The sequence below is a fragment of the Muntiacus reevesi genome, chromosome 1 (assembly GCF_963930625.1).
Source record: "Muntiacus reevesi chromosome 1, mMunRee1.1, whole genome shotgun sequence".
NCBI lineage: Eukaryota > Metazoa > Chordata > Mammalia > Artiodactyla > Cervidae > Muntiacus > Muntiacus reevesi.
This window is the reverse complement of record NC_089249.1, coordinates 157,680,935-157,693,305: the sequence shown is the minus strand read 5'-3', so window position 1 is coordinate 157,693,305 and position 12,371 is coordinate 157,680,935. Positions and strand designations below refer to the sequence as shown.

General features: G+C 49.8%; 1 protein-coding gene across 3 annotated transcripts in view; it reads right to left on the bottom strand.

The window, feature by feature from the left end:
• LOC136152284 (uncharacterized) overlaps positions 1 to 10,715 on the bottom strand; it is a 130,443-nt gene extending 119,728 nt beyond the window's left edge. The window contains exons 1-2 of one of the 3 annotated variants that reach the window (XM_065913556.1): positions 10,678 to 10,715; positions 8,825 to 9,090 (exon numbers count right to left, since the gene is read on the bottom strand). In XM_065913556.1, the coding sequence (XP_065769628.1) occupies positions 8,825 to 8,908 (84 nt within the window). In that variant the 5' untranslated portion in view covers positions 8,909 to 9,090; positions 10,678 to 10,715. Of the gene's footprint in view, positions 1 to 8,824; positions 9,181 to 9,477; positions 9,574 to 10,677 lie in introns of those variants that run through there. The other 2 variants (XM_065913565.1, XM_065913547.1) reach the window with 2 other exon arrangements.
• Between the last annotated feature and the right edge of the window lie 1,656 nt (positions 10,716 to 12,371).

Here is a 12,371-nt window from a genome sequence, read left to right as displayed (position 1 = left end):
GGGGATTCAGACACTGGGCATAACAATTTGCACATCTGAGGTTATTGATATTTCTTTTGGCAATCTTGATTCCAGCTTGTGCTTCATCCAGCCCAGGATTTCACATGATGTACTCTGCATATTAGTTAAATAAGCAGGGTGACAATATACAGCCTTGACTTACTCCTTTCCCTATTTGGAACCAGTCTGTTGTCCCATGTCCAGCAGGGATCGAACCCGGGTCTCCCACATTGCAGGCAGACACTTTACTGTCTGAACCACAAGGGAAGCCCTGAAGGGAAAATAATGAAGTCAATAGATTTGGCTAAGATTATATTTTAATTGTCCTAATGACTCATGGTTGCTTTTTACCCTAGGGACATATTAGGTCTGCCCCTAGATTGTAGTCTCGGCTTGCTCCAGATGTGTTTTCAGTGGCAGGCCTTTAGGAGCATCAGGCTAGGCTTGTAGTACCCAGGCTTTGTCAGTTCCTAGAGTTAGCTTTAGGAATTGCATTCATGATATGTGTAGAGTCTGAGGGTGGGGGGAAGTGGAGGACCTTCACTCCATTACAGATCTTTACCCCTTGAGATTCTCCAAGGAAAATTGTGGGAAAAAAAGACACTCCTGTGCCTTCCTACCGTTCTCAGCTGGATCAAGGTAAAGACTCGAACTGACAGGATGGAAGTGTACAGTAGTGCTTGCTTGGCAAAATTCACTCACTCTAACCCCACAGCTCACTGGCACTACGGCGGATCCCGACCACGTTACCTGGCTTGTCTGCTCTTATGGCCAGGGAGTTCAGACCAGCCCCCAAAGAGATCAGTTAATTTCATAAAGGACAGCTCTGTTCCTTGGCGAGTGGGCATGTATGGATGCCAGTCATCTCCACCCCAGACAAGGCAACGTTGGCAGCACCCAGGCACAATCTAAATTCCTGTTCTAAGTTCCTAATGTCCCTTTCCCATAGTAGTTGCTCAGTCGTGTCCGAATCTTTGCGACCCCACGGACTATAGCTCATCAGGCTCCTCAGTCGGTGGAATTCTCCAGGCAAGACTACTGGAGTGGGTTGCCACGCCCTTGTCCAGGGGATCTTCCTGACTGGGGATGGAACCTGGGTCTCCTGCATTGCAGGCAGATTCTTTGCCATCTGAGCCCCCAAGGAAACTCCAATATGGTATGAGAAAAACCTGCTTTAACAATCAGCGTAATCCACTGAGCATAACCGGGTTTAATATTCTCATGCTCTTTACTGCAAATTCAAAACTAGGGTAAATTGTCGTGGCAACAGAGAGCGGAATTGTGAATGTAAAACATTACATGCTGCATAGTTTACTTATTAAAAACCCTCTTTTGTCTCTGTCAAAAAAAAAAACATTCTCATGCTCAACTGCACAGATTTCTAAACGAATAATAGTAAAACTAGTGTTTCTTCTCCATAATTTGAAAAACTTTTTCTAGTTCTACGGATCCTGCAGAATCAATTGTTGATACAATTCACTATCCCTTAGTCTTGACACAAAGGAACTTTATGGTCCCAGTATACTTAAAACCTTTCCTGGATTTTATCACAAACTTGGTTTGGTTTAGAATATGGATTTTGTTTCCCTGGAAAAGGTGTCATATAAAAAAAGATTGTCTCATGTTTCTAATAATATACAGATTTATCAAATATTACTTTTCCTCCCTGGTGTCCCCTGGAACTGCATTGGGCAGCATTTGTCATGGCTAAATGCAAAATGGCCCTGGCCCTGACTCTGCTCCACTTCGAGCTAACTCCAGATTGCTACAAGCCTCCCATACTCACATGCCAAATAATCCTAAAGTCTAAGAATGGAATCCATGTGTTCCTAAAGAAAGCTTGCTAATATTAAGTCTCCTCATATAATGATTAATGAAGGAATTTTATTACCAGAGGAAGAATATGAAGATAAATATAATGGCAAAATACATCTATATGGTTTGGGGATAAGTTGTATAATTTAGGATATTTCTAATTGGTTTTAACAACTGTTAGAAATAATCCTGATATCCTCCTGGATCACATAGGTTTCCTTTTGGTGTAACCCACAAAAAAAATATATCAAAAACTCAAGCTGACTTCAACTGCAAAAAGAAATTATTGGTTCATGTAACTAGTCGTAGGGTGGCTTTCAAGCACAGTTTGATCTGGCTTCAACTCAACATCTAGATTACTTTCATCTCTGCATATCTCTGCATGACAGCTTTATCCTCAGCTATCTTCCCTTATGATTAACAGAAGTAACTGCATCATTTATACTCTCTTATTACACTCTCTAGGGAATGGGTAAATTGATAAGGGTATATAAAAACCCTAGATATTTACAAGGAATTCTGAATATAGATAGCCCTGTATCTGAGTTTCCATTTGGAATATTATAAGATACCATACCCTGTAGAACTCTTGCTTAACATGGAGTGAGGCAGTTATGGGGTATTTAGGCAGAGATAGGGTCTACAGAGAACAACCAAGTCCCCATGCCTGAGGGTGCCATTGTAGACATGGAAATTCCAGCATATCTGCAGTGGGATACATATAATTTTAAGAGAGCCAGTGCACAGGAAAAGGAATTGTAAATATAGACACAAATCCTGGTGCTGGATGCTCCTGATGTGATGATCCTCAGGAAATAAATGGTAGCTAAACTTAAGGCAGGACAGGACAAGTTCTAGAATCCCAAACACCTGACTTCCAACCAGGGATCTCTCCATTTGGGCCACCCCCACATCTCTCAGGGATCCTATCAGTGGTCACTACGCTCGGACCCTCGGCCTGGGCAGATTCCCCTCTACAAACAGGAAAAGGGGTTGCTGATAGCACTAAGCATCCCAAGGATTGTGTGTGAGCGCTGCCATTTGGTGGCTTTTCAAGATACTGCCAGCAATAAGGAGAAAGGATAAAAGACAAAACAGACATTTGGCAAAAAGAAAGTATTGTACTTTGTGAACAATTTTTAAGTGTTTGGCACCAAAGCAAACTGGAATCTTCCCCCACCCACACTGTTTACAGTGAACTGATTAAGTATAAATGGCTTCAACTGTTAAAGAAATCACTGGTGAGCATGTACTTTGCAAGAGCCTCAAAAACGCTTATATTCTTTCATGGCGTCATCCCATTCCTGGGAGTTTGTCCTAAGGCAGAGTCATTGTTTTCAGGGTTTTTATGGGAGAAGCACAATGACTAAGGTCATCCAAACAGAGGCAGTGTCCCACCCCAGCCAGAGCTGGGACATCAGGAACCAGAGTGAAGGAAACAAGGCCCAGGAGAGCCCCATTCAGGAGGACAGTGGGCCTTTCAGGGACAGGGAGGCTGAGCCTGTGCTTTCCAGGCAAATGGGAGCCCACTGGACTCAGCTGAACCATCAACTACGCCTCAGCCCACCCAGGCCAGCCAGCTTGCAGACTAACTCCAGACCATACTTAATAAAGAAGGACCTTGAGGAAGAGGTAAACTCGTTTCTAATACCCTCAACTGGGATAGCAGACAGGAGTAAGCACAAGTGGGTAATAGCTGATGGGCAATGAGAATGCTCCATGGTTGGCAGGCAGGTGTCTGGGCAAGGTGGCCCTGGGTCTACACCATGTCAGATCTTACTAAGGCTTTGCACTGGACTGTCTTCACAGATATGTTGTAGAGCCTCTTTGATGTCCATTCAAGGAAAAAAAAAAAAACTTGAGAGGGAAAGTGATTTGCCCAAGATCATGCAAATTATTTAAGTGGCTGAGCTGGGACTGGCTGACACATATTCATTCATCTGACAGACACAGCTCTTCTTCTATGTAGGGACTCTGCCCAGGGACCTGGAGATGTCATGCCCTCCAGGAGCTCGCAGACAGAAAATATAATCCACCTGGTGAATTTGGAGTGGGAACGATGTATCAGAAAGCATTCCTGAAGTTGGTGAGGCTGGCAGAATGGAAAGCATAAGCCCAGAACATAAACAAATAGGCACTGAGATGTGAAGCACTGTGGTAGGGGAGGAAGGAAAGTAGCAAAGTGCCATCTCGTGGCTAATTAAGACATTGCAGGCAAAAGAGGAAAAGAAAGATGACTGTTGCTAGCACTCACTAAGTATTTATTTACTCTATGCTTCCTGAACATATATTAACTCATTTACTGTTCACTGCAACCCAATAAGACGGGCATCAATTTACCCTTAATTTTCATATTCAGGTGCTGAGATGCACCAACGTTACTAACTTGCCCAACATCATGCTGGTATAAAATTGGAAATAAATAAATAAATAAATAAAATTGGCAGGACAGGATTTGCCCAGCAAAGTCTGGCTTCAAGTTCAGGCCCACTCCTGGAGGAGGGAGGCTCACCTCACAGGTGTGACAGGCTGGGTACCGCTTGACTCTGTTTGGGAAAGGTCTCTCGAGTGACCATGTGTGGAGGATAGTTTGAGCATGAAGCAAGAGTGAGAACAAGGAGAAGAACAGAGAGTTGCTGCAAACATCCATGCAAGCTGCAGACCTGAAGCAGGGGAGATGGGGTGGAGTGAGGGAGGGGGATTTGGAGTGCATCCCGCCTCTGGCCTGGGTGGATGAGTGGTGGTACCCCTAGCAGCATACTCAGATGAGTAAGAGAACCAGAATTCCATCTTGGTCTGAGGTTCCTGTAGAGTTGTGCAGGAGGTAACTGGGTCCTAAAGGGGAAGGGGCTGAAGATGCTGATTCAGAAGCTGATACTTCATAGGAAGGAATGTAAATAAATGGAGAGGATAAGATCCCTATGACATTCATTCAGGCACCATTGACCGGGGACCTCCCATTATTCCGGACCTATGCCAGGCACTCGGACATCACAACAAACACGGCAGCTCTGGTCTCTGCCTCACAGAGATCAGCATTCTTGTTCAGAGAGCAACACCATGACCAACGTGAGGCTGTGAGTCCACGGGTCTGTGTGAGCCTGGAGCGCTGAGGGTTCACCAGGGTGGTCAGGAAGAACTCCCAGAGAAAATGGCCATCATCCTATTGTGTTGAGAGCAGAAGCATCAGACAGGCCACTGTGTCTTGCAACAAGAAGACAGGATTCTGTGCTCCTAGTGAGGGCAGATTTGGCAGAGTGCTGGAGGTGGAAGATGTAGAGGAATGAGCAGGCAGGATGGAGGCAGAAGTAGCCATTGCCGAGCATCTGCTTAGTTACTAAGGGGACCGCTCTCCAGTTCCCAGATGCCTCTTTCCAATGGACTGTGAGTGCTACAGTGACAAACACTCTATTTTCCTCTTCATCTACCCATCTCTCTCTCTCTCTCTCTCTCTCACACACACACACACACACACACACACACACACGGAACCCTATATTGAGGTAAAATTAACAATGAATTTAACATCAAAAGAGCAGGGCCCAATGCCACTTCCAGACTGTGTGACCTTAAGCAATTTACCTCCCTTTCTGAGTCTGCAATTTTTCCTCAAGAAAATAGGATCAGAATAAATCTCCAATCAGAAATCATCCTACACACCACAAAATAGCTGTTAGCTTCAACATGCAAATTACCATCACTGCCTTTGGGTTGAAGGGACGGCCCTTCCCAATCTCTTGTTGCAACTTGTTAGCTCTTGGCACCTGGAAGATTCTTCCATCAGCTTCTTCCCATCCCTCTCTCTCCTTTTATTCCCTGCTTGCTGGAGCTCACTCTCCTCCTCGACCCCTCCTCCACTTCGCCAGCACCCATTCTCACCACCACCCCCATCCCACACCCCAAGCTCACAGCCTGAACTGGTGAGAAGCCAGGCTACTCATTTGCAAAGTCCACGTACGGAACAGTACCCGCCTCAGCAATACAGAACGAACCAGCCCCAGTATGTTGGCTCCTCCAGAGGTCCAGGTGAGCAGCTGGGCCCAGCATATTCTGTTCCAACCAGCCATGCAGAGCCTCTTGCCTGCCTCTCACTCTGATTGTCACATGACATTGGGCACGGGCCATCCCTTCCTTGGGCTTCAGATTCCACTGTGCAATATTATTAATACTAAACTGGGCTAAATGACTCTAAGGATTTTGCTAACTCTGACACAGAGTGGTCCTGCATCCAACCGAGTTCATCCTGTAATAATAACAATAATAAGACAAAAGCTAACATTTGTTCAGTTCAGTCGCTCTGTCGTGTCCTAGTTCTTGCAACCCCATGAACAACTGTACACTAGGCCTCCCTATCCACCACCAACTCCCAGAGTCCACCCAAACCCATGTCCATCGAGTCAGTGATGTCATCCAACCATCTCATCCTCTGTTGTCCCCTTCTCCTCCAGCCCTCAATCTTTCCCAGCATCAGAGTCTTTTCAAATGAGTCAGCTCTTCACATCAGGTGGCCAAAGTATTGGAGTTTCAGCGTCAACATCAGTCCTTCCAATGAACACCCAGGACTGATCTCCTGTAGGATGGACTGGTTGGATCTCCTTGCAATCCAAGGGACTCTCAAGAGTCTTCTCCAACACCACAGTTCAAAAGCATCAATTCTTCGGTGCTCAGCTTTCTTTATAGTCCAACACTCACATCCATACATGACCACTGGAAAAACCATAGCTTTGACTAGATGGACCTTTGTTGACAAAGTAATGTCTCTTCTTTTTAATATGCTGTCTAGGTTGGTCATAACTTTCCTTCCAAGGAGTAAACATCTTTTAATTTCATGGCTGCAGTCACCATCTGCAATGATTTTGGAGCCCAGGAAAATAAAGTCAGCCACTCTTTCCACTATTTCCCCATCTATCTGCCATGAAGTGATGGGACCAGATGCCATGATGTTAGTTTTCTGAATGTTGAGCTTTAAGCCAACTTTTTCACTCTCCTCTTTCACTTTCATCAAGAGGCTCTTTAGTTCTTCTTCCCTTTCTGCCATAAGGGTGGTGTCATCTGCATATCTGAGGTTATTGATATTTCTCTTGGCAATTTTGATTCCAACTTGTGCTTCCTTCAACTCAGCATTTCTCATGATGTACTCTGCATATAAGTTAAATAAGCAGGGTGACAGTATACAGCCTTGACATACTCCTTTTCTATTTGGAACCAGTCTATTGTTCCATGTCCAGTTCTAACTGTTGCTTCCTGACCTGCATACAGGTTTCTCAAGAGGCAGATCAGGTGATCTGGTATGCCCATCTCTTGAAGAACCTTCCACAGTTTATTGTGATCCACACAGTGAAAGGCTTTGGTATAGTCAATAAAGCAGAAATAGATGTTTTTCTGGAACTCTCTTGCTTTTATGATGATCCAGTGGATGTTATGGTGTGCACTAATAGTACACTTGACACTATTCTGTATATTATGTGCACTGCTTGAGTCTTCACAACACCTCTTATTAAATGGACACCATGTACTCTCCCCAGTTTACAGATGAGTAACCTGGAGCTTGGTTGACTGATTTGTCCAATATGGTATTAGTGTCACATCAGTGTTGTGTCCAGGCTGCCTGGCCCAGACCTGTCCTCTTAACCTCCCAGTGGGCATCCAACTGGAAACAAAATCTCTGGCTGAACTAGAAATTGCTCAACTGCACTTCAGACCTGCCCTATGCACCCAAATGCCCCCTAGTCCTCTCCCTGTAGACATCCCACCAGCTCCCAAGTCACTTGTCCAAATGCATCCTCACCCCACACACTCCTGCTCGTCCCCTGGCACCTGTGATTCACGGGGCCCCCCACTACCCAGGGCCTTTGTGAGAAGCAGGAAAAGGCTCCCCTCCCTGTAGGCCGAGGCAGGCCCCCAGGCTGCAGGTAGAGGCGCAGTTCATACAACCCCGTCAGTGCTCCCCAAGAGGTTCCACCACTTTCCAGCCTGCTCTGGACGATCCTGAGACTCATCCCTGAACTTCCTCTCACTCTCTCTCTCATCAAGCTCTCTATTCTTCCTCCCCACAGAGCCAGGGTCTCCAGGGAGCAGGGCACCACAAACATTATCATTCCTTATTCTCTGGAATAATGACTCAAGACAGAGGCCATGGGACTCTCGGACCATTTCTGAGAGAAAGGGAGGTGCGTCATGAGGACCGGATGCTAAGTCCCCCAGAGCCTGGCCCCACCACTAGTACTCAGAACCTGAAGTTTTCATGGAGCTGGCCTCTATGGACACAAAGAGGGGGCGCTGGAGGCCCGGCTGCCCTTGAAGCTTGCAGTGCAATGCACTGCACAACCTGTGAGGCCCCCAGCGCCCGGCCATAGGAAGGTCTTTGGTCCCAGTGCTCAAGGGGAAAGAGCCCCCTGAAGGTCCAGTTCAAAGGCTCTACTGAATCCACTCTTCTCAATGAGTGTGCAGCCACCAGGGGACAGCTGAGGCTGCGGGTAGACGTGGGCGGGGAGGGGGAGAACAACCCCTCCCCACCAACTGAAGACCAGATGGAGCATCGGTGTTCACTGACCCCAGGACCTTCAGCCAGAGAGAGCTTGAGAGCGGGGGTGCAAGTCCTGTGTGTGTCTGTACCTATGTGGGGTGGACGGGTATGGACTGGGATTTAGTCTCTCCTTCTGGGTCTCTTCGCTACCCCTTGGGCTTCCCTTTCCTGGGCCCAAGCATGGGTGCTGGTGGCTCAGAGAGGAAAGTCACCCCCTGCCTGCCCTCGAGGAGCTCCCAGACCTGACGCTGGAGCTGCACACAGACAAGGAAACAGGCAACACAGGGCAGTGAGTGCAGAGATGCTGGTGTGGCCCAGAGGAAGCCCTTAGCTCAGGGCTCAGGGCGAGCTTCCCAGAAGAAGTGACTGATAAGCCGAGCTTAAGGGGTCTTCTGGCGAGTCTCAGGTGCAAGGATAACACATACATTATCTCTGCTTCCTCCCAGTAACCCCACAGGGAAGTCATGACAGAAGCAGTCTTACCGGCAAGTGAAAAGAACATCCAGAAGCCCAGGTGGTCCCACAAGCAGTGAGGTGAAGAGCTGGACTTTCAACTAGAGTCTGCATGATTCTTAAAACCCCAGCTCTCAGCCACTGTGTGGACTGCTGGGGTCTGAAAACTTGGAGGAGAGCCAAGCTGGGGGCTCCAGGCTCACAGACCAGATCTGAAGGGGAGGCAAATGCCTTCCATCTTCATCCCAGAGCAAGTTCCACCGGTTCCAGCCATCTGACTCACCTGAGAGCTTGGTCTAAGGAGATAGGGTAGGATAAGGAGAAAGACAGCCGTCACAGACAATGGACACCTCCCATTGCCCCCACTCCTCTTCCCTGGGCTGGGGGAAGAGACTCTGCCCCGCAGACGTTCCCTGGTGATATTAGGCTCCCTGAAATACAATAAAAGTGCAGTGTTTCTGCTCAAGTCACTCTGAGCATGAGAGAAGTCATCTTGAAAATTATTCCAAGCTCCTGCCACTCTATCTTAATAACACTCAAGCTAGGACTCCACACCCTTTTTTCAAAACCAACTCCAGGCTGGAAGTTCCTCTTCAAGTCTAACTGAAGTAAGCTGTGCTGCAATCTACTTTCAACTCTGCAGTTGCTGGGTGGGGCTTTTAGCGTGATCGGGTGTAACCTACAATGTAACCCTGTGAAATCCACACGTTTTAGGTAGAGTAAGAACAGGAAAGGTGCCGGCCGTATTCCAGAAAGCCGGAGGAGCAAGAATGGCTTCTGAGAGTAATAGAACCTCTGGGTCCTGGAGCCAGGGCCTGGGCAGCCTTCGCCTTCTGCCCAGAGAGCAGGGGGAGGGATCCGCCAGAGGTCAAGCTGCACAAAGAGTGAGACTTGGGTGAGGGCACCGGACTTCGCCCCGCCTCGAGGGAAATCAGGGCAGCGCAGGCACGTGGGGAGAGCTGGGGGGAAGGCAGGGGGAGAGCCCGCTGGAAAAAGAGGGCGGATGAGAGGTGAGCGAGAAGGCGTGAACAATGAGTTCAGGTGGAGGAAGGAGAAGGGAGACACACGAGTTCAGGTGGAGGAAGGAGAAGGGAGACACACGACCGATACAAGAAAATGGAACTAAAAACTGCACTCGGAAAGAGACTGGAGCACAGACACGGAGATGAGTAAAGGCGGGGAGAGCCAAAGAGAAAACGGGCTTGGGATGGGGAGGTCCGGCCTGGGGAGAAAGGGGTGGGGAGGGAGCAGGAAGGCGTTGAAGGAACATCCTCCCCCTTGTCTGTCAATCAAGGAGCTCAGAATCCCCTTCCCGCAGGGCGGGATGGGCGGAGAGCTATCCCCACGTCCCCTGACGCCCTGTCCCAGCCCAGAGGCTCCCCCTCCCAGGCCCGCCGAGCGATGCCCCCTCGAGACTGGCTGTGCAGCCCCGATAGATGGTGGGGGGCCCAGCTGGTGCGTTATCAGCCTCCTCCAGGAGCCAGCCTGAGCCACTCAGCGGCTGCCAGTCTGCGATTAGGCCCCCTGAGGGTCATTAAGCACCGCCCTGGCCCGGACCCAACCTCCTTTCCCTCCTTCCTCTGGCCAGACTGGCAGGTGGGAACTAGCGATAAGGACTGGGGGCTCTGGCGTTCTGGGGCCTGCAGCTCCATGCCCCCTGCCCCCTGTCAGGGCAGGAACATGAGGTTGGGGGGAAGGTCAATGCCAGCCCAGCCCCACAAGTACCCCAGGATGGAGTTCCCACCATCCTTGTCCAGCTTGTGGTGAAGGGGCTAAGGAGGCTCCTGCAAAGGCGAGGGTGTGTGTGTGGGGTGGGGGGAGGGGAATCTGACCCCTCTACTCACCCACCAGGCCACCCCAGCCCAGCCCATCATGCCCCCCACCTTCAGCACCAGGACAGAATAGCAGCTGCCACAGCCCCTGCTGGTGAAGTGTGAGGGGCTGGAGGGGAAACAGGGGGATGGCATCTCTGCCTTCAGAGCTGGCAGGCCAATGAGGAGTCAAACTGGGAACCGCCTCCCCCCACCCCCGACACCCCGAGACAACGGGGGGGGGGGGGGGCGGGGGCGTTGCTGAGGTGAGACAACAGGGGGCTGAGGTGGGAGGAACGTAGCTTCATACAAGGAGGATCAGACCCAGGCAGCCAAAGGCTGGACTGGTTGGTCACTTGACTCTGTCCTCTGGTCTAGTCAAGGAAGACTTCCTAGAAGAAGAGGTACCTAGGCAGGGCCAAGGAGAAGGAATGTGCAGAGTTTACATGGGCTGAGGTGGGTGAAAAGGCATCCTTTCATGTGTGCAAAAGCCGAGAGTGGGAATCACGGGAGCTCTAGCCACAAGTCACTGAACTGAAGCCCAGAGAGGAGAGGCAGGGCAGAGACCCAGCCAGCCCTCAGCTGTGGGATCTTCCCTCGGCTGCAGGCTGCAGACTAGCCCCCAGAGAGGTGGGAGGGATGGTCTGGATTTCAGGTGGAACTCCGCAGGGGTATTTGGGTGAAGCCCTGGAGCAGCACAGGACCAGCTGTAATGGAGGAACCAGAGGCCGTGACAGGTTGAGACAGGTGGCAGAAGGAGATCTGAGGGACAAGGTGGGCTGCTTCCTGCCCTCCAGTCCCTCTCCTCTGGAACTTGGAGTGCTCCCGGGAGAGCCCGCCTCTCGTTGCCACCCCAGACAGAGACAGAGGCTGTTCTCATGAGAATGACAGTTCTAGAAGTGAGGGGTCTCCAGAGTCAGCCAGCCCACTAGGGTCGTGTCCCCTCCCTCCCAGGGGGCCCAGTTCCTTCGCCCCACCCCCACCTGGGTCTGGGAGTCAGTGGCTTAGGAAGAATAATTCCCACTCAAGCTTTGTGGTGAGCCTGGCTAAATCCTCAGAGGGTCAGCAGAGCTCAGAGAGGACATTGACTCTCCAAAGTCACATGGCAAGTCAGGAGGGGACTTGCTCAGACTCCAATCTGAGCTTCCAGAGTCCTAGCCCTAGACTTTCTCTAGTGCTTCCAATGCCCCAAGCCCAGCCCAGAGGGGCCATGGGGATGAGGACAGAGCTGGATGAATGAGCAATGAGTGAACCCGCTGCAACGTCTGGCAACATGGAGGCAGGGTGGAGGGGTCAGGGTTGGTGCTACATGAAGAGCCCAGAATCACCCAGATTTGCAGTTGTGAAGGGCAGGTCAAGAGAGGAAGACTCGGGACTTCCTTGGAGGTGCAATGAAGAATCCTCCTTGCAGTGCAGGGGACCCAGGTTCAATCCCTGGTCAGGGAACTAAGATCCCACACACCGCGGAGTAGCTAAGCCTGTGCACCACAACTAGAGTCTGTGTACCGCAAGGAAAGATCCTACTTGACGCAACAAAGATCCGCGTGCTGCAACTCAATGCAGTCAAATAAATACATGTTTTCTTTAAAAGGGGAGGGGTGCTTTTTAAGAGGGTCTCTGCCTGGAGCAAGAAGTGTGCTCCTTGGCCTCGGGGGTTCTCCCAGAGAGGACTTCCTGGAAATTCTCCAGAATCACCGTGACAGTGGCTTTGGAAGATGAGTCAGAAAGCAAGATTGGGCCTCTCTGGAAGCCTAAGGAGCTATTTC